Consider the following 19,700-nt stretch of genomic DNA (forward strand, 5'->3'; position numbering starts at 1 on the left):
GGAGACGTGCACGTATGCCCATACTGATACAAGTACATCTGGACTAATAAAATACAACAGAAAAAAAAATCTAACGAAAGCAGCATTTAGTAATTGCATGCATGAATATTAAATTTAAAAATGATTAATTAAATAAGATTAATTTTTATTAAAATACTCTACACAGTGTTTGAGTAGATTTGAGTAGCAGTCCTCAGTATTGATCAATCAGCTACAAAAGCAAAAAGCTATAAGTAGCAGTTAGGTATGAAGTTCAGTAGAGAATGCTAGATGTATTTTTGTGTATCAAATATTACACACAACATTGCTAACAGAATTTAAATAATTTATATTATTAAATAATATTCAATATTCATAATGATATGGTTTATAATTAATGAATTTTTGGGTCGAAAAAATTATAGTACTAGAGATATTTCTGATTATTGAAATCAGGATACTTTAGATAAACGGCTCATTAAAAATATATTTACATTTCTTCTTTTTCTGTATTAAAGAACGAGACCGCTAAGCAAACCAAATATTTTGTAAACTGGTTTTTAAAAAAAATGTTTAGCCTTATTTTGTAAACTGTTAAAACGATAATCTTGTATTATAATTTACGAATAATAAGGTAAATCACATTTTTTAACACTACTATGCTAAATATCATAATTAATACTTCTGAAGGATAACCGAAGGAGAACAAGCGGCGAAAAAGCTTTGACCTTTTCATTTTTCATAACAAATACAAATGATTTAACATTTAAATTAAAATTGAACGGTTTTTACTGAAATAATCAAATATATTATGCAAAAATGTTACCTGAGAAAAATGAACTCAAAATTATGTAGAACAAAAAAATAAAAATGTATCATCCCATTATTTTGCAACACGTTTAATAGTGACTTAAATTGTTATTTCATCATATAGTGCAATAGATTTTATTTTTTAATTAGTTATAGCTGCATCTGAACAAAATTCAGTTTTATACAATCATTTTGCTATAAACGTTAAAGGTACGTGATACAATACACTGATTTTAAAAATATATGGTGGTTTTCCCCGGGAATTAAGACTTTATTCTGTAGTGAGACGGTAAGTAATAATGAGGGTAAGGATTATATTGTTGTTAATTATTACATATCATCGTAATGCTATTTATACATCCATAAGAATAATAGTTACATTGTTTTTAAATTTTGTACACATTGTACATGTTATTACAACAATAGACAGTGTAGCAGGGTTAAGGGTATACAACCTGATAATATAGTATTCACAATTTTATGAGATAACTGATAATATTAAAAAATAATAAATATAGTACATACTACATAGTAACCTTACTTAACCTATGTAATATTATTACTAACAACAAAACTGAATGAAAATTAAACATTGTTTACATCCGTTCGAAAAAAATGTAACGATTAAAAACATATGTAATTAAGTAATAACTGTTAATATAGAAATTAACTAATTATACATCTAAAATAAATATGATATTTTATTTCAAATTTAATGTCTCCTATAGATATTATTATTCTAGAGTGAAGTTTTAGGTTTTTGTCTATTAAATATATACAGGGCGATTCATTAAGAATAAGATTCATTTTTTTCTTAAAATAAATGTAATTCTGTACTTTTTGAAACACTTTCGTCGTCGTGTTATTTTACAATATTCAAATTTGTATCTTATTTTTTTTTCCAGGGCTCTTTCAAGTTTTAAAATTTAATAGGTAACGTACCTGCATATTTAATTAACTTTACAAATTAAAAATGATTTGCTGAAAATGTTGACTGGTCGTCACCAGCTTAGGATAATTAATTTTAAAGTTTAAAATACAGGACAGGAGGTGGAGTGTGGTAGAGTAGTGCTCGCAGATAAAAATACTACTGTACTCCACTCTTCCTCCCGTCCTTAATTTTAAGCTATTCAAGTTATAAATTATTATCCAAAACTGGTTATCGACTAGTCAAAATTTTCAGTAAATTGTAATTAATTTCCCTAATTATTCTTAATGAATCACCATGTATAACTTCTACCTTTATTAAGTTTGAACACATAGTGAGTGAAAAATCCATAGATCAACTAAATAATATTACTATTTTTTAATTGGTTTCTCGCATTATAGCAGGCTGGGTGCGCACCTGCGTTAATGATTTTATTTTTGTTCTATATTGCGCAATCCGTTCGGGTATGTTTTTTTAATATGCTAATTCGAACATGACTGGTCGATCCAACGGGACCTGTAAAAACGAACTTAACTAGCCCCGAAAGTGTTGTACTTATTTGCATAATACCGACAAAATGTGTACATAAATGCCTACAGACAAGTGTTAACTACTCAAACGACGCATGTTAAAACTTATGACCGGTGTTCTATATGTATTGTCTATTGTCTATTTATCCAGGTCTCTTGTCGTCGAGTAACTGTAGCAAAGAAACACGTTTAACAGCCAGACTTCTAAAAAACACCAGTGTACTTAATTCTTTAGCGAGAGACGGTGACTTCTAAAAGCTATCATGGATTCAACTAGGGTCGACGATCAGCTAAAGGAGCAGGAACTGGTATCCAAAGGCGAGCCCGAGAAATACGTCTACAAGCGGCAGATCGTATGGTTCAATCTCATCGGATTTTTAGTGCTGCATTTGGTCGCAGTCTACGGATTTTACCTATTCATAACATCATGCATGTTACTAACCGCGTGGTGGAGTAAGTATTATTAAAAATACGTTAAAATATCAACTTATATAAGGAACTTCCTTAAAGGAATTTGCAGAAATTACTAAGCATATTATTCGGATTGGATTCGATGGCCCATTATGAGTATTATACTTGTCCTCCTTCTTTTTAATAGTTTGTTTTAAATTATTTAATAAAAATATGTCGGATTAAGGTAGTACCTAAGCAGCTTGTTTAAACAGGACGCACCTGCCCGTTGGCGGTCGGTGACACATTGCCCGTGACGAAGAGCCCATTTATCTTCATATTATAATTCCATAAGCCGCGGGCACACAATGAATCCAAATTGTTAACAAGCAAAAAATATTTGATAGAATAAGTAGATTTCAAAAACATCAGCTTCCACTACTCAGTATTAATGATATAATATACATTAACTCACATTACTTACATTACTTACAATAACAAAATAAAGTTGTCTAGATTTTTGAAAGTTTAAAAATACATCAATAAAAATTTGAGTATTCTTTAATAGTAACGCTAAGTAATTGTGTTATTTTTTATGGCAAAAAGTTAAGTTACAATTATATTTAAGGGGATTGCATGCGGTCTGTTTTAAGGAGTTTTGTGTTGGCAAAATTTAAGAAAAAGATTTTTTAATAAATTTCGACCATATCAATTGATTAAGCGGATAATTTGTATAAGTTTTAAGGTATTATTTTTAATTAAAATAATTTTTTTTATGAGTAAAAGCTATTTTAGTTTTTAGTTTGGTGTATTTTAGACCCCAGACAACATTTCGACTACATAGGATGGTCCAATTTCAATTCTGTGAAAATATACGAGTTCTTTGGCTACTCTACTATGTAGGAAGCCGATTTTTGTTTAAAAACTTCAGTTTATAGTAATTATATAAATTCAATTTTTCCAATATTAAAACTCAATTTTTTTACATAAAATAATCAAAAATCCGTTTCCTCCAAGAAAAGTTGCCAAAGAATTTACAGAATTTAAATCGTACCATCTCAAGTATTCGAAATTTTGTCTGGCTTTTTGGTCTAAAACGTCAAAAAAAAAACAGACCGTATGCAATCCCCTTGAGTAACGAAAAAAGTAGTTTAACTACTACTGTTGTAAATTAAGGAGTAAACTAGTTCCATTATATTACAAAAGTAACTATGCTAGATTGATAAACGTTGTTTTTATCATCCGCTTTCAGCGATGGCTATAGGAGTTCTATCCGCTCTAGCCGTGACAATTGGAGCACATAGACTTTACACGCACAAGACATTCAAGGCCAACAAGTGGATAAGATTCGTTTTGGTCTTTGGACAAACGGTAGCGGGACAGGTAATATATTTAGTTGAAAACTGATAGTTTTTTGTTTATTTAAATTTCAACTTTTTCAAATAATGTTATTATTTATTTTGCAGAACTGTATGTATATTTGGGTTCGGGATCACAGACAGCATCACAAGTACAGCGACACTGATGGTGATCCACACAATGCTTCTCGAGGATTCTTCTTCTCGCACATAGGATGGCTCATGGTGAGAAAGCATAGGGACGTAATCGCCAAAGGCAAAGATATCGACATGTCCGACATCGAAGCCGATCCGCTTGTCATGTTCCAGAAAAAGTAAGCACTGCGTATTAATTTTCATAAATAAAAAAAAATCAAGCAATCTCTTTTAAATAAACTTCTGTCAGTTTTCAACTTAAGTAGCTGTTTTCCAAATTATTATTATCCTCTCTATTTTTCTTAAAAAAAAAAAAAAGATATTTAGCAATGTTTTTATAATCTGCCATAGGTACTACAAGACTCTGTTCACTCTCTTGGCCATACTCTTACCCGCATTAATACCTACCGTCTGGGGAGAGACCTTTTGGAACGGTTTCTTCGTGTGTTTTGTATTCCGTCAGGTTTTAGTGCTCAACTTAACGTGGTTGGTCAACAGCGCTGCGCACTTGTACGGCAACAAGCCGTTCTCCAAGTAAGTGTTGAAAGCCTATTTTAAAATATCCGAAGTATCCAACAGAAAACTTTACACTTCTACACTAAAGTTCCTTTGAAAACCAGAAAAAGCTAAATAAATAACTGAATATTTAAAAAAAATTCAAGACATATATTTTATGTAAAAGTAACTGAAAATATCAACACACAAATCTGGCAGTTGGTAGCTGTATTACTTGTTAATAGTCTAATGTTTTCTCTGTATCAGTTAGTAAGTCCAGTCTTGTTAAAACTTTTTTAAAATAGATTTAAAATACGTATTCAAAACTAATTTTAGGGATGCATTTAAATAAGTATTTAAAATGCGTTTCAAATACTTCGTCCAAAAACAAGACTGGTCAAGTCATGTTGCTCCTAATAATATCGTACTTAACCGATAACTTGATGGTGTCACTTCACAGGGACATCTATCCCGTAGAGAACATTTACGTGTCCATGTTCGGTCTGGGCGAGGGATGGCACAACTATCATCATACATTCCCGTGGGACTACCGAGCGTCTGAGTTCGGCCAGTACTTCAACTTGAGCACCATTCTGATTGACTATTTCGCCGACCAGGGCTGGGTTTGGGACAGGAAGAGCGCCACACAGGCCATGGTGCTGAACAGGGTGACCAAACGGGGCGACGGCACGCACTACAAGTATGGAGAGCAAAAGGAGTTGGAAGATATGCCGGACGATCATTACGAAGAGCTATTTTGGTTGCAAGAGCGTTTAGAGAAAGCTCAAAAGGGCTGAAGGTGTCATGCATTTATCGACACTGACGATTTCAACAATTTTGTTAATGTACATATATTAAAAAAAAAAAAAAATTAGTTCTAGAGATTAAACTAATTATTGCATCAGTGTGTCCAACTATGAAACGATACCGTTTTTTATTCGTTATAATATGATTCCGTTAATAAAAAAAAAATATTAATTTATCACTAATGTAACTAATGTATCGTTTATTTATTTAAAAACTGGCACCTACGAAGCGACACACAGTTCTTAGTGAGGTACTGAGGAAAAAGGCTGAACCGCCGCATTCAGTACCTATGGACTTAAACTTAGTCCTCCATAATAATCCGGTAAAACTCTAAAGTATTATGCTTCAATTGGTATAACCGGGTAAAAAAAAAAGGGACCACGAAGGGCGGGGTAAAGCGGGACCGTCATAACCATAGTGGTAACCTGTTATCATTTCGGATCCTATGACCATGGGAACCTACACAGATATATATAATAAACTAGATAATTGTACATGCCACCAATAGAGAAGATTTGAAGCAGCCACTTTCCGCCATCTTGGTGGGAATTAGAACCTTATCACATGAAAATATGCTTATAACAATATAAGAAGTTCAGTTGATAACGCAGAATAACAGTTATATATATATTATTTTATACATACACAAATCCCACCAGAATGGTGGACCGTCGGCTTCAATCTTTTAATGATATGATTCACGAATCATCTTTATGCCTTGTTTACGTTATGTAGACGAGTTCTCGGCCGTGACAGTGATCTCAGCCGAGTACTCGACCATCTAAATAACACAGGCACATTACTCGGCCTTATAAATAGAAACAGTTTCTATTCGCTCGGTCGAGAACTCGTATAATGTAAACAAAGTATTAAGGCCATGACCCAAGTTCTAAATATGAAAATTGTGAAAAACAATTGATTTATTTAATAATAACTGTTTAAACGATGACTTGTTAGATGCCATGAAAAGTTGAATTGTTCAAAATTAAATTAATTATTTTCATAAATATTATAAATTAATACCTTACCTGTTTATCGTAATTTATAGTGCAATAATGCCATAGTTTAGTACTTCAATCCCATATTGTTAAATATTGTGACACCTACTTAAATTGTTATTAAAAAACAAACATTTGAGTTGTATAGACATTAATGTATTTTTTTTTTAAGACACACAACTGCTGCTAACTCGGTATACTCTCGCTCTGAATAAAGTACAGCGAATGGAATTGTTAAGTACATTCGTAATTTTCACTTAGCACAATCCAATGATCATTTATTCACACTTTTATGAATACCATATAATGGCTTAGATAAATACTTGCATTAATCCGATTTAGATGGACGAAAACTTGTTGTAACTAGTAGTATACCTATATTAGTTACTTTAATTAGCCCTGCAGAAGCTGATCCCCCTTCACAGGAATACTTTCACGGTACCTTTCCTTGACGTAAGACAAATGGATGGAGGAGACCTGGAGGTTGAAGAGTTGGATAGCTGTTTCATCAGTCGCAATATGACTGCACACATGTGCAGGTTTGCCCAACGGTTTTTTTGTACAAATTAGATACAATAATACCATACTTTAGTACTTCAATCCCATAATGTAAATTGTGATACTTTAATGATTATTTAAACGTGATTGTTATTAAAATGTAATTCTTTCTAATGTTGAATACACTTTTTAAACATCTCCTCTTCCTCAACACAAGCATTGCTCGCAGAGGGTGGATGCAAATTTGTACATTTATTTCATTTTATATTTATATAAATAACGTATTTAGGTAATTTCGTAAAAATAAACACAACTTTTAAGCGGTTGATTTACAAGTTTAGTTCGCACAAGCTAAAAACATTTTTTTTTCTATTATTTGTGTACCTGTACAGTTCTTATCACAAATTAGATAATTTATATTTTATCTCATTGCGGGTTTTATCAAAAATCATAGCCTATTGTTATCAAAATTATATTGTTGCTTTCACGATATTTAAAATTTAGTATATTTCCGATTTCATCCAACGGAAATTTCATTTTACAAGTGTATTTTTATATACACAATACAGTATCAAAAGTAAGGTTTTGATATTATGCCAACGATATATTTAAAATACAAATTAATTTACATTGTCTAAGGAAGATGGGCCGGAATAAGTGGAAAAGTGGAAAAGCAAAGTTAAAACGTCATTCATCACTGTAATAACGATTGAGTATTATTTACATTAAAACAAAAACTATTATAAACTCTACTAATTATTTTAGGGATGACTTAAGACCGTATAGATTGCCGATCGATCGTAATCAAATTCGTGAAGAACATGTTATCGATTGCCCTCAAAATGGGCATGAATACCTTTACATGGCCAAGTAACTTAATCTTTTAGCTCTAGACATCTGTGATCTCAATAGACAATAGTTATAGTAAACATTACTGAAGTCGATTAAAATTGCATTTTATATTTATATTTTTTTTAGGAAAATTGATAACAATTTGCCTCCGGTAATGACTGCAACAAACAAGGAATTTCAACAATTTGTTAACAAATCCCATAACAATGCACGTGATTATATTGTTGTAAGTATAAAGTTTATATAATAAATAAAAATGTGTTAAAATTAAAACCCACTACAGTTTGTAAAAATATTACACTGTTGTGACATTTTTTTTGGTGCCAATTATTTGATTCTTATGTAAAAATGAACTATAAACTTTTTGGCCATCAATAAGCAGAATAATACTGTGTAAATAATATATTGTTTAAAAAATATTAAAAAAAGTTACTTTTGTTTAGTTTCAGTTATTAACTATTTTTATTTTCAGTTCTAAATTTCATTATCTGTGTTTAAAATTGTTAAAAATGCAAAACTTCTCCGCCCTACAGGGGTTACAGATTATATTCTGTATTAGTTTTGTTCTCTCAATTCAACCATTTTTTTTTTTAATTTTAAATAAGTATTTGTACCAAATTGTGTCTATGATTATTTAACAAAAATGTTTAACTGTATGTATGTTTCAGCCAGCCTTAGAGCTTCCTGAAATCAAAAAGAAAAATTTACTGCCAACCAAAGCAGAAATAATGACTTACATTGAACAATATGAAAACGCTAGACTAAAATATGAAGAATGCCGAAAAGACTTATGTGACATCCCTAAACATACACTGGTTAGTTTATTGCTGTCGTTATTTAATATATAAGGGTGCTCAGAATTTCATGTAACACCTAATTTTTTGATGATATGTTGAAATTCTGAAAAAGTTACTTATGTACAACATTTTTAATTTTTATCAAACAATAATAAATTTATAGTTTTTGTAATTTTTCAATCAGAAACTAGATTTAAGGGGGAGAGATATCATTTAAAACTTAAATGGTAACGTGTGCATAAGAATAATTTGTTGACAATTTTGACTGGTCAATAACCATTTTTTAATTATCACTTCTCAAAAATATTTGAGTTCAAAATGTAGTATAGGAGGTGGAGTGTAGTTGAGTAAGATCTCTTTCACACAAAGCCACCAAAATGGAAGTATAATGGAGCTAGCAACGAAAAGTAGGAAGTTTTGGGTACATCCATTAATGTTTGACTGTTCTACTAAAGGTTTATTTATTTTTTAACGATTTAGGAAAGTACGAGGAAAATTTTTTAAATTATTTAAGAATGCCTATTAACTCATTTGATGCAGAGTTCCATATTACCGACCAGGTTTTTAATTTCTAGGATAAACTTTTCTTGTCCATACATATTTAAAATATTGACAACGAGACCAAAAACAACGTCAACACACGCGACTGGCAGTGGATCGAATAAAAGATTGCGCGTTTTTACATTGAAACAATATAAATTTAAATGGTGGCGCTACTGTTCTGGTTGCACGTTCAGCGTGTCTGGTCGTTAAATTATTTATGCAAAATTATTAATGTTTGACAAAAGTTAAAAATGTTTCATATGTCATTTATTCAAAATTTCATTCTTTTTTAATATGTTTATAAATATATATATATAATTATAATTATATATTATATTTATTTAACCAATATTTTTTTTTTAGCCTCCATCTTATTCACCTACGATTTGGTTCACTTATTTGTTTGGAAAACAAATGAACACTCTAGATACAGTAAATCCTGTACACAACATAGATAAATGTATATTTTTTACTCAGGTATATTGTCATTCATTAAATGACTTTTTTATTTTAAAAATATTTTTTTTTTTTATATAGGAACACTGTGCTTTTGTTATATCTAATTTTGTTAAATGGATATTGAAGAAAGTGATATTGCCTAGTGATGTAACCTCTTGGACGTTTTCATTGTTTGCAGTCATGGACTGTGATCCGTCTGAAACTTTATTATCGGACATGCGAATACTTACTCAATTTTTCATAAACGCTCGATCTATAATTGTAAGCATATATTTTTTCATTGTGAATAGTAATACTAAATGTAATTCTTTGTAAAATTTCAATGAACACAGTAATTACATTTGACTTTTTTGTTGTTCTACAGGAAGACCATTTGGATGTGTCGGTATTAAGGTACAGTTGTTTGATAAATATAGTCGCTGAAAAGTTCAAACAACACGATCTTGGAGACATTATTAACTATAAAGAACATTATTCTGGCAATAGCAAAAGCCAAAAGACTACATAAAACCATAAATAAACATATTTTAGAATTGAGCTATTGTTTAATTTAATTGGATTTTATTATTATTATTTTATATTTAAATTTAAAACTTTATTATTTTAAACTGAGGCAATTTAATGCTAAAGGTATGCTCAAGAATATTATGTATTAATGTTCCTGGGGATTAAAGATACCTCGTTAATTATTGTTTGTAAACACATACATTTGAGTTTTAAAATATTTAAAATTCTTATTTGATGACAAAATGTTGTCTGGAATCATAATTATTATATTACTCATTACAAATAAATGCCCACTTAAAACAATATATATAAAAAAGAAATAAACAGAATAAAAAGATATTATTTACATTTTTTTATATTAAGCAATTTGATTTGGTTTTATTGAAATACAACAAAATAAAAATTCCATTTGTAGTTTAAAAAACTTTTGGTTAGAATTGATATTTTGTTAAGAAAATATACTAATATCTGTTCATTGTTATAAAAACGTATTATAATGATTAAATAATACTTAAGGGTTATGCCTCCTAGCATGCAAAAAATAAATTATTTATTTATTAATGAAAAACAGAGAGAAATAGATGTAAGACGATTCTATACTTTCTTTTAACTTTGAAAAACCCCATTTTTATAAATTATAATTTCTTAAAAAAATAAAAAATATTTTAACTTGATAATGAAATAATTTATATTGTTGTATTAAAAAATAATTAAGAAAAATATTCTTTTATAAATTATGATACTTAAGTACTTGTCATTTTATCAGGATAAATAATTAAATGTAAGAAATGTTATTATAAGTTATTATGGATTGAATTTATCATCGTTATTTAAAAAACAAAATTGTTCCTCAACTTTTCCTATTTTACGATAATTTTTTCTTTTTTATGTAATATGACTAAAGAATAATTATTTTTAATCATAATTTAGATTTAGCAGCCGAGCTGCTGTTTTGATCATTATACAATGTATATTATATGTATCATTATACAATTTTATAATTATGTAAATACTGTATAGCAGCCCAATAATTGTTTTATATTTTTACTGATTAATTTATACCGGTTTAATGATGGTGTCAGCATCGATATAGCTAACCGTATCGGCAATACGGTCAGGAAAAATGAACCTGGTACCACCAAATTATGATACCGGTTATCTTAATGAACTTCTGGAATTCACACAGGTTTAATTTTTTCACACCGGTATGAACTATCGAATTTCTTATTTGAACAGTGATTTCGCGTTAAATCAGTAAAATAAATTGGAACTTCATTCATAATGTGTAGCTAAGTGTGTTTGGTGAAAATCTATTAAATCTTAAACAGTCTGAGTCCCGATGGTCATTGGAGGGTTTACATACTACAGGCATAGATTTAATACATATGTATTTAATCTATGCTACAGGCTATAATATTATGGTCTTTGCACTGAGCGTAAATTGTGTAAAAAACAGATTATTTTGTGAAACGTGAACATTAATTACTGATAAGTGTATTTTATTATTACTTTGCAAGTCAAATTTCAAAGGCTTGTTATGATAAACCAAGGTTAACACAATATCTTCTATTTACATTGATAATAAACTAGTAAAAAGGTATTCCAGCAAATTTCCTAGCAGATAACAACCCCTCAGTTTGTCGGATACCACTTGCCATTGGTTAAATACGACCAATAGGAAGAGTAGTAGTACTTTTTTGTAAGATATCTAACCTAACTCGTGGTAGCGGGCGCCGGGCAAAAGCTAATGCGTGAAACGCACCAAAACTTGTAAGCTCTCAAAACACCTATCTTTTATGATATCATGATTCATGAATCATCCTTAAGGTAGCCCAGCCATGACCTATCACCTAAGTCCTAACCATGAAAATTGTGTAAAACAATTGATGTTTTTCAATCATAACTGTTTAAACGATGATGCCATAAAAAGTTGAATTGTTCAAAAATTAAATTAATTATTTTACATAAATATTTTAAATTAATACCTACCTTACCTGTTTAACAGACGGATTCTCAATATTATTCGGTGTTTTTTTTTTGTATTGTACAATGTTTACGGATGTGAAATTAGAGCAAAGTTTGGTTGTGATCTCAGGAACTCCAGCATCAAATTCACCAGCAACACCCACAGATTCGCCGCGATCAAAACCTCAAGTAAACTATTTGGGCCTGTTATTGGCTGCAGTATCTTCATTGTTCTTTTCGCTTACCTCTTTAATTGTCAAATGGCTACACGATGTGGACCCGTTGGAACTAGCAACTGTACGTTTTGTTGGAATTTTGCTGCCTACATTACCTATCCTAATCTATAAACGACAGCATCCGTTTCCTAAAGGCAAACGTCTCATGTTATTACTGCGCTCTTTTTGTGGAGCAACTGCACTTACCCTGACTTACTATGCATTTAGACTTATGCCTCTTGCTGATGCGTCGGCTATTGTGTTCAGCGTCCCGATAGTGGTAGCAGTATTTGCTAGAATATTTCTTAAAGAGCCATGTGGGCTCTTTCACTATTTTGCATTATTTCTAACTATGATAGGAGTGATAATGATAGCCAGACCACCAATTTTATTCAATGAATCTATGGAGCACTATAATTTCTTTGGACCTTTAGCAGCCATAGTATCGACTATATTTGCAGCTGTTGTGTATATACTCCTTAGAGCTTTGAAGGATGTTCATTTTACTGTTACCATGGTGTGTTTTGCTAGTTACTCTATTATACAGACATCAAGCATGGCTTGGGCATTAGACAAATTGAGCTGGCCAAAATGTGGAACTGAAAGAGTTCTATTTGTCACTTTGGGATTGTGTAGTTTTGCCGGACAAGCATTGTTAACCTTAGCTGCCCAACTCGAAGAAGCAGGATTGGTAGCCATTGCAAGATCAGTCGACGTTGTTTTTGCTTTCGCGTGGCAAATTATATTCTTTAATGAAATACCCAGTTTGATGAGTGTCATCGGCGCTGTGTTGGTAACTTCGTCTGTTGTATTAATTGGCCTGCGAAAATGGATAATGTCTATGCCTGCTACATCAAGTTTAAAAAAAAAGTTAGGTTTTCTATTCTTATGACAAAATTGGTACTTTTTGTTTGTGCTTTGAGTTATGTACCAACATATGATGAACAAGTAATTTATTTTTATTTAGTAATTACTAATTTTTTAATTTTAATTCAATACATTGTTATAAAGTGTCATTTTTAGAATTAGAACTGAGTTTTGTATGTATTTTTTCATTTATTTCTGTCCAAGAAAAGACTGCAGTGATAGGATAGTATATAAGCACAAACTGTATCATCTTTATTATGGTATCCATAGTTTTATAAAATATACAATTTTTATTTGTTGTAAAAATTGAATTTTTTTGTTTAAATTATTTTTATGTGTAGGTATAGTTCTTTTAGTCAATGTTATGAACTCAGATTATATAACTTGCAATTATTGTTAATTACTTATCTTTCATGTATACATAAAACAAATTTGTTTATAGAATACAATTGTATGAGTTAGTTTAAATGTTAAATAATTACCATATTATAATTTTTAATGAAACTTACTAGTATACTTCAGTGCAATTTATATTACGAACAATTTAAAATTGAATACAATAACATCATAAATACGAGTAAAATTAATTTAATCAACAAGATTAATACTACGTAATAAAATAAGGAATTATGATTAATGTAATTTATAGTGCAATAGTACCTTAGTTTAGTACTTTAATCCCATATTGTTAAATATTGTGATACTTAAATTGTTAGTTAAACGTGATTGTTATTAAAAATGTAACTTTTTTTAATGTTGAATAAACAAATTAAAAAAACAAACATTTGAGTTGTATAGACATGAATGTATTTTTTTTTTTAAGACACACCACTATCGTACAATGTAGATTCATTGCAATAAACATTAAGACTGAAGGTAATATTAATTACATAACTAAATATTATAATATTCTGCGGAGAAAAATTCTGAGCGCTATTTTTCCTCGTCAACTTCATAACCTTGAGATGTGGCATTCAATTTTGGATTGTGGAAAAATGTTTGGTCTCCATTTCCCCATGGGAAGCGCTAAAAAAGAGGAATCATAGTAGTTAAGTTTTTCTGTTAATTACATTTTATTTATAATTGTTACAATTAATTTATTTTAGATTTATTGCTTATAATAATAATAAATGAAGTATAACAGTCCGACACAATGGGACATAACATGTTGAGGTATCATCATGTTTTCATAAAATATGTAATGCAATACAAATAAGCAAATGTTATAAAAATGTTCATAATTCGTCAAGATATAAAAAATAAAATTATTGAGGAGGCTTTTATGTTAGATTTTAGTAAAATGTGACTTTTTGGACATCATGTTTCAGTGTCAAGATTTGCTTTTAAAATCTTTGATTGAGCTGATATTCACCATGTCCGAGGTGTCAAACAGACACACATTGCAGTTCAACAGAAGATGTTTGAAGATGGACACTTGAAGTGTCAAATTTTAAGAAAATGGACATATAACCAACAATTTAATAATGAACTACTACAATGCATTAAAGTTCCAATAGAAGATGTATTTCTCATACATGACATAAAAAAAAAAAATATTATAGATTGAAAATCAAATCGCACATTGTTATATTTTATTGGAAATAGAATAGGTGTGAATCTATTTATGGACAAGATTCTGCGGAAGTCCTACACTAATTTCTATTTACTTTACTCGTACTTTGCCTTCGTGTAATTGACAAGTTACCTAAATAATAATTCTGAATAAATGCTATTTACTAAACACCATTAAGATATCTGTCATATTGAAACCTTTTTATATAGGTGTTTTTTCTAAGATCTTCCTTACAAATAATATAACTTTGTTGTTAATTGGTACATGTAATATATAAAAAAATGTATGAAAATAAAATAACTTCTAACCCGTGTTCTAATACGCAAGTGTTCGTATGGCACAAATTCTGATCGCTTTACATGTTTTTCGTGTTCCAAATGAGCACCAATACAATATATGGAAGCTAGTAGGCAACCAGGCAATGCCAAATAGAAAGTAAAATTCTTCCACATTTTAACACCTTGGAGGACTTCTACAAATCAAATATACAAAGTCAATAATTCAATTCAGACAATTTACAAATTTATACTATTCAAACCTGGTTTGTTGAATTCATTTAGTTTTTCTTTGGTGAACTGTTCTTCTATAACTGCACGCAATTGTTTGCTAGAGGAAAATTTTCTTGAAAATACTCTCAACGCCATTGTTAGTTCCGAATGTAAAATTGAATGATTAATATTTTAATTATGAAAATTCTTCTATTTTTGTTTTAACTAGGAGCGCCGTTCGGACAATGATACAAAACTGAGAAAAATTGTGAACTCAGGCTAATCATATGTTCAATGTTAATGGGCGACTCACGAATAGCGTAGCGTTAAAGCAAGGTGGTGAGTTGAAGGTTATGATAACTGATAAGAGATAACCGCTCCATCGGTGAATCGATTATCATTTAATATTTATTAACGTTTGCCATTTTCCCACCGTTCGCATATTTTGAACTTTGAAATAAAACACAGTAAAATTTGCACAAGCTAAACCTCGTTCAAACATCAATTCAAATATTTATAATAATAATAATAATAATGACTAAGCTTAAGTTTTACTATGATTTGCTTTCCCAACCGAGCAGAGCTCTTTTTATGTTTTTGAAGAAGAATAACATTCCTTTTGAGCCAAAGCCAATACATTTATTAAAAGGTACCATAAACTATAATTGTTTACCTAATCTTCATCAAATTAGAATTACGCAAATATGCTAACCTGTCGACACTTTCGTTTTTAGGAGAACACTTTTCGCCAGAGTTTGAAAGTATTAATCCATTTCAAAAATTACCGGTTATCGATGATGGAGGATTTATTCTTATAGAAAGGTTCATGGTTAAGTTCATTACTTAAATTATTGTTTAAAATCATAGGTATTACCTAGTTATTATTAAAAATTATCATTTCGATATACATTATACACCGTCAATCTAATAAATGACGCTGTGTAGAAAGTGAAATTACAACACATAAATAATAAAATATAAATTATTGGCAATTCTAATGTATAGACTTACGGTAATATTTTTAGTGTTGCTATTCTTCGTTATTTATGTCGTACTCACAATGTAGCCAATCATTGGTACCCCAAAGACTTAAAGCAACAAGCTCGAGTCGACGAGTATCTTGAATGGCAGCATTTAAACACTAGAGCTCACTGTGCTTTATATGTTTTTCAGAAAGTAAGTTATAAAGTTTACACATTTTTATTTGTTTTATAAATAGATAAAAAACAACATGATGTTTTTTTTCTAGATATTTGTACCTATAATAACTCAAAAGCCGCCCAATGAAACCGAGTTAACTAAATTGGAGAAAAATGTAACTACAACACTCAATTTGTTAAATAATGTTTGGCTTAAAGATAAACAATATCTATGTGGCAATGAAATATCAATAGCTGATATTCTAGCTATATGTGAAATTGAGCAAACAAGTAAAAATTAAAAATTAGTAATATTTCTTATTTCCTGGTTCGAATGAAGGGCATAATTGTTATTATTTGTTTACAGGGATAGCCGGTGTGGATCCATATTTTGAACGTCCAATTTTATCCAGCTGGAAGGCTAGAGTTGAAACATTTTTAAATCCATTTTATGACGAGGCTAACATGGCTATCGAAAAAATGGCAGACAAATATAAAAATACAAAGAATATAAAATCAAATCTGTAACAATTGTTTAATATTTATACGATATTTTTTTGAAAATTTAATATTCCATGTGGTTGAGGTTTACTATAAAATATATTTTCTTAAATAAATATAATTGATATTTAAAATTTGTTTGGTATGAACCGGGTCCGAATTTTAGCTTACAGTGTTTCACTTATACTTAAATAACATTTAAAATTTGTTGTAAAAAAAAATTCATAAAATTGCTTATCAAGTATTATAAATACACTAAAACGGCAATCAAGAAATATAATATTTAGAGAAGATACAGTTTATTTTAGTTTATCAACCTTGTGTCTAATTTGTATTTTAAATAATAAATATAGAAAGGAAAATAATAACCTTGAGTTAAGAATACTCAGATGAGCAGTTGAAAAATTTCAGAATAAAACTAGTGATTGAATGACACAACGATCTAATATTTCATATTAAAGTACACTGCTGCAAACTGTTAAAATACAACATCTATTTGCTTAACCATTTGTCATCAGTCATCACACTTACAACCTTGATTATTTGTTGAAATTATTTAGAAAAAAAAAGGAATCATGAATAAATAATATACATGAATCCAATAAGTTGATATCCATTGACACTGAATAATGATTCGATAATAAAAAATATTATTTAAAATAAAGGAATAGGAATATAGTTATGCAAATAAAAAAAAAAATAAAAATTTTCTTAAACTTACGTGTATTCAAAATGCACCAAAATATTATTGATGGTATCGAAACATTTCAAAAAAAACATAACATCAATATATTATGATAAAGAATAAAAGAAAATAATAAACCAGAAATATTAGGTTTACAGTATGAGAATCTTGCATGATTTTTTTTTTACATGAAATAATGGTCTTACTTAAAGTTAAAAGAAAAAAATAACCTTGATGGCCAATGGTATTAGATTATTAGATAATATACTTTTTTATTACAATACTTTTTTTTTGTATAAAAAAAAAAAAAAACCAAAAGAGATAGTGGAGAAGTAATAGCATTTGGCAGTTTATTTCTTGGTGGTCGGATGCGGTTTCACGTTTTCTTCCTTCTTGTGCGTCTCGGTGTTTTGCAATTTGGTAAGCAATTTCCTAGTGTGTCCATTGGGATCTGAATGATTGGTATGCTCGCTAGCTTCTTTCTTGCTCCTATTTTTACCTGCGAACGCGAAAAAACCACGTTACTAAAAAAAAAAAAAAACCAACGCTAACCTCGCCACGCAGCACAACTCCGATAAACCCGTCAAAATCGAACGCTTTATTATTATTATAATAATATTTTCATTTTAATAATTACCACTGTGTCCGCTGTTGACCAGTTTGTCTTGGTCGTAGTTGTACTCTTCGTAATCGTCCACTTCGGTAGAAGACATCGTTAACACTTTTCGAATAGAATAACGACAGAAATTAAATACTCGTTGCGATGGTTGTCAGTCGTGTGCGTTATACTCTTAATATTATATTGTTATTGCGTTCGTTGTTGCCTGATTTTTTTTTTTTTTTTGTTTGTTTCTCTCCACTCCGCGGCTGAGAAACGTTACTCGATCAGCTGTTGTCCGAGATAAGCCATATGGCCGTCAACCTAAAACGGTGACGCCAACTTAACGCGGAGAAAAATGGCTTGGCGACAAAATTACCGTACACTCTGATTTCCCTCCAACGGATATTTCTGAAGTCGACATTATTATTGTAAAAAATATAGACAACATTTGCGGTACACATATTGTGTCGTAACGGAACACATAATATGTTAATTTGTAAATTCCAGAATTTACGATTATTAGTTTCAACTTGACATTGACTTAATAATAATAATAATAGTAGACTAATAAAAAACCGTAATATTGGTTATTTGCAGCAATCCTAGGAGCACTTCATAATTTAGGCAAGGGATTTTGTAATTGACTTTACAAAATTTGGGATATTGGATATAGCGTTTTTTAACTCGCAGAGAAACTTCCTTAGTGTTATTGTATATACTGTACATTTCTTTAGGATAGGTGTCAAGATATTACATAGGAAGTAAGGCATAGGCTTCTTTAAAATCAAGAGTCATATCTATTTGTTATTATTCGCACTAGTTTTTGAGATACCACAACCAAGCCCCGGAAACTGATAAAAATTAGCACAGGGAAGATACTTTTCACACAAAAACGCGGTAGCCATCTTCTTTAGGCTACACCACTATAATGTTACATTTATATCTATACATTAATATTATTTGTTGTGTATAGATATAACAATATGTAATACTAAATAATCCGTCACAAAATGGCAGTTATTTTTTTGTTTACATTGAAAGTGACCCTTCTGTTTTTATCTATTCTGTGATACAACTAGCTGTTACCAGTTACTCGCATAGTTTTTTATTTATTAGTGCTTGCATGGACTTGCATGTTGCTTGACCTGATTAGTGGTCAAATTCAAAGTCTAGTTTTCACGATAATCATTATGCAAGCATAATATCAACATACTGCACTGCATAATATACAAGTTTTAAGAGTAAATTCATATAATACTAATTCGTAAATATACTACTTTTAAATTGTTAAACTATGATAAGTTAACAAATTACAATTTACAACTTATATTAAGTAGTAATAAGCGTTGTGCCATATCTATTCACTAAAACGAGAACCAGTTGGAATACAATTTTTTCCTCAAACTTATTTTAAAATAATTAAAAATATATATTATTCATACTTTAGAAGTATATACTATTTTCGAGGCGTACGGAATGTGCATTTACTTGTGTTTTAGATTATTCCTACCAATACAAATGTCAAATTAAAAAAAAAATATTGTATATTATGTATGATATTTTATCATTTTGGCAGTATT

General features: G+C 29.9%; 6 protein-coding genes across 6 annotated transcripts; 4 read left to right on the top strand and 2 right to left on the bottom strand.

Annotated features, from left to right (window-relative positions):
* Positions 1–2,321: 2,321 nt before the first annotated feature.
* On the top strand, positions 2,322–5,619 carry LOC126842855 (acyl-CoA Delta-9 desaturase-like). The gene is made up of 5 exons (XM_050580051.1): positions 2,322–2,700; positions 3,890–4,020; positions 4,104–4,309; positions 4,482–4,664; positions 5,086–5,619. The coding sequence occupies exons 1-5, from the start codon at positions 2,511–2,513 to the stop codon at positions 5,420–5,422; spliced, it is 1,047 nt and encodes a 348-aa protein (XP_050436008.1). The 5' UTR covers positions 2,322–2,510; the 3' UTR covers positions 5,423–5,619.
* Positions 5,620–7,401: 1,782 nt separating this feature from the next.
* Positions 7,402–10,434, top strand: LOC126843129 (uncharacterized). The gene is made up of 7 exons (XM_050580480.1): positions 7,402–7,627; positions 7,694–7,798; positions 7,907–8,006; positions 8,449–8,595; positions 9,484–9,597; positions 9,658–9,840; positions 9,944–10,434. The coding sequence occupies exons 1-7, from the start codon at positions 7,572–7,574 to the stop codon at positions 10,085–10,087; spliced, it is 849 nt and encodes a 282-aa protein (XP_050436437.1). The 5' UTR covers positions 7,402–7,571; the 3' UTR covers positions 10,088–10,434.
* Positions 10,435–11,311: 877 nt separating this feature from the next.
* Positions 11,312–13,689, top strand: LOC126842631 (solute carrier family 35 member G1). Its single transcript, XM_050579672.1, has one exon. The coding sequence runs from the start codon at positions 12,136–12,138 to the stop codon at positions 13,156–13,158; it is 1,023 nt and encodes a 340-aa protein (XP_050435629.1). The 5' UTR covers positions 11,312–12,135; the 3' UTR covers positions 13,159–13,689.
* A 228-nt stretch (positions 13,690–13,917) lies between these two features.
* LOC126842633 (cytochrome c oxidase subunit 6A2, mitochondrial-like) lies at positions 13,918–15,478 on the bottom strand. Its single transcript, XM_050579675.1, has 3 exons — positions 15,245–15,478; positions 15,015–15,178; positions 13,918–14,159 (listed from the first exon to the last, which is right to left on the bottom strand). Exons 1-3 carry the CDS (start codon positions 15,348–15,350, stop codon positions 14,067–14,069), a joined length of 363 nt encoding a protein of 120 aa, XP_050435632.1. The 5' UTR covers positions 15,351–15,478; the 3' UTR covers positions 13,918–14,066.
* Positions 15,479–15,562: 84 nt separating this feature from the next.
* LOC126842632 (glutathione S-transferase theta-1-like) lies at positions 15,563–16,946 on the top strand. The gene is made up of 5 exons (XM_050579674.1): positions 15,563–15,843; positions 15,929–16,016; positions 16,220–16,370; positions 16,444–16,624; positions 16,701–16,946. Exons 1-5 carry the CDS (start codon positions 15,729–15,731, stop codon positions 16,859–16,861), a joined length of 696 nt encoding a protein of 231 aa, XP_050435631.1. The 5' UTR covers positions 15,563–15,728; the 3' UTR covers positions 16,862–16,946.
* Positions 16,947–17,540: 594 nt separating this feature from the next.
* On the bottom strand, positions 17,541–18,340 carry LOC126842634 (nuclear protein 1). The gene is made up of 2 exons (XM_050579676.1): positions 18,157–18,340; positions 17,541–18,018 (listed from the first exon to the last, which is right to left on the bottom strand). Exons 1-2 carry the CDS (start codon positions 18,230–18,232, stop codon positions 17,870–17,872), a joined length of 225 nt encoding a protein of 74 aa, XP_050435633.1. The 5' UTR covers positions 18,233–18,340; the 3' UTR covers positions 17,541–17,869.
* Positions 18,341–19,700: the final 1,360 nt, after the last annotated feature.

This window comes from Adelges cooleyi, unplaced genomic scaffold, assembly GCF_023614345.1.
Source record: "Adelges cooleyi isolate 19-005CV unplaced genomic scaffold, UGA_ACOO_1.1 ACOO_flye_CR_arks_rails_tigmint_CR_PRNA_574, whole genome shotgun sequence".
Taxonomy (NCBI): domain Eukaryota; kingdom Metazoa; phylum Arthropoda; class Insecta; order Hemiptera; family Adelgidae; genus Adelges; species Adelges cooleyi.

What these genes read in the sequence shown, in the direction of transcription:
- LOC126842855 (XM_050580051.1), top strand. Translation starts at nt 2,511, where the DNA reads ATGGATTCAACTAGGGTCGACGATCAGCTAAAGGAGCAGGAACTGGTA. An exon ending in GACAAACGGTAGCGGGACAG is followed by an intron (nt 4,021 to 4,103) that starts GTAATATATTTA and finishes TTTATTTTGCAG; the next exon opens with AACTGTATGTATATTTGGGT. An exon ending in GGCAACAAGCCGTTCTCCAA is followed by an intron (nt 4,665 to 5,085) that starts GTAAGTGTTGAA and finishes GTCACTTCACAG; the next exon opens with GGACATCTATCCCGTAGAGA.
- LOC126843129 (XM_050580480.1), top strand. Translation starts at nt 7,572, where the DNA reads ATGGGCCGGAATAAGTGGAAAAGTGGAAAAGCAAAGTTAAAACGTCAT. An exon ending in ATGCACGTGATTATATTGTT is followed by an intron (nt 8,007 to 8,448) that starts GTAAGTATAAAG and finishes TGTATGTTTCAG; the next exon opens with CCAGCCTTAGAGCTTCCTGA. An exon ending in ACATCCCTAAACATACACTG is followed by an intron (nt 8,596 to 9,483) that starts GTTAGTTTATTG and finishes TTTTTTTTTTAG; the next exon opens with CCTCCATCTTATTCACCTAC.
- LOC126842631 (XM_050579672.1), top strand. Translation starts at nt 12,136, where the DNA reads ATGTTTACGGATGTGAAATTAGAGCAAAGTTTGGTTGTGATCTCAGGA.
- LOC126842633 (XM_050579675.1), bottom strand. Translation starts at nt 15,350, where the DNA reads ATGGCGTTGAGAGTATTTTCAAGAAAATTTTCCTCTAGCAAACAATTG. An exon ending in AAATGAATTCAACAAACCAG is followed by an intron (nt 15,179 to 15,244) that starts GTTTGAATAGTA and finishes TTTGATTTGTAG; the next exon opens with AAGTCCTCCAAGGTGTTAAA. An exon ending in ACTTGCGTATTAGAACACGG is followed by an intron (nt 14,160 to 15,014) that starts GTTAGAAGTTAT and finishes CCTCTTTTTTAG; the next exon opens with CGCTTCCCATGGGGAAATGG.
- LOC126842632 (XM_050579674.1), top strand. Translation starts at nt 15,729, where the DNA reads ATGACTAAGCTTAAGTTTTACTATGATTTGCTTTCCCAACCGAGCAGA. An exon ending in GCCAATACATTTATTAAAAG is followed by an intron (nt 15,844 to 15,928) that starts GTACCATAAACT and finishes TTTCGTTTTTAG; the next exon opens with GAGAACACTTTTCGCCAGAG. An exon ending in GGATTTATTCTTATAGAAAG is followed by an intron (nt 16,017 to 16,219) that starts GTTCATGGTTAA and finishes TAATATTTTTAG; the next exon opens with TGTTGCTATTCTTCGTTATT.
- LOC126842634 (XM_050579676.1), bottom strand. Translation starts at nt 18,232, where the DNA reads ATGTCTTCTACCGAAGTGGACGATTACGAAGAGTACAACTACGACCAA. An exon ending in GGTCAACAGCGGACACAGTG is followed by an intron (nt 18,019 to 18,156) that starts GTAATTATTAAA and finishes TCGCGTTCGCAG; the next exon opens with GTAAAAATAGGAGCAAGAAA.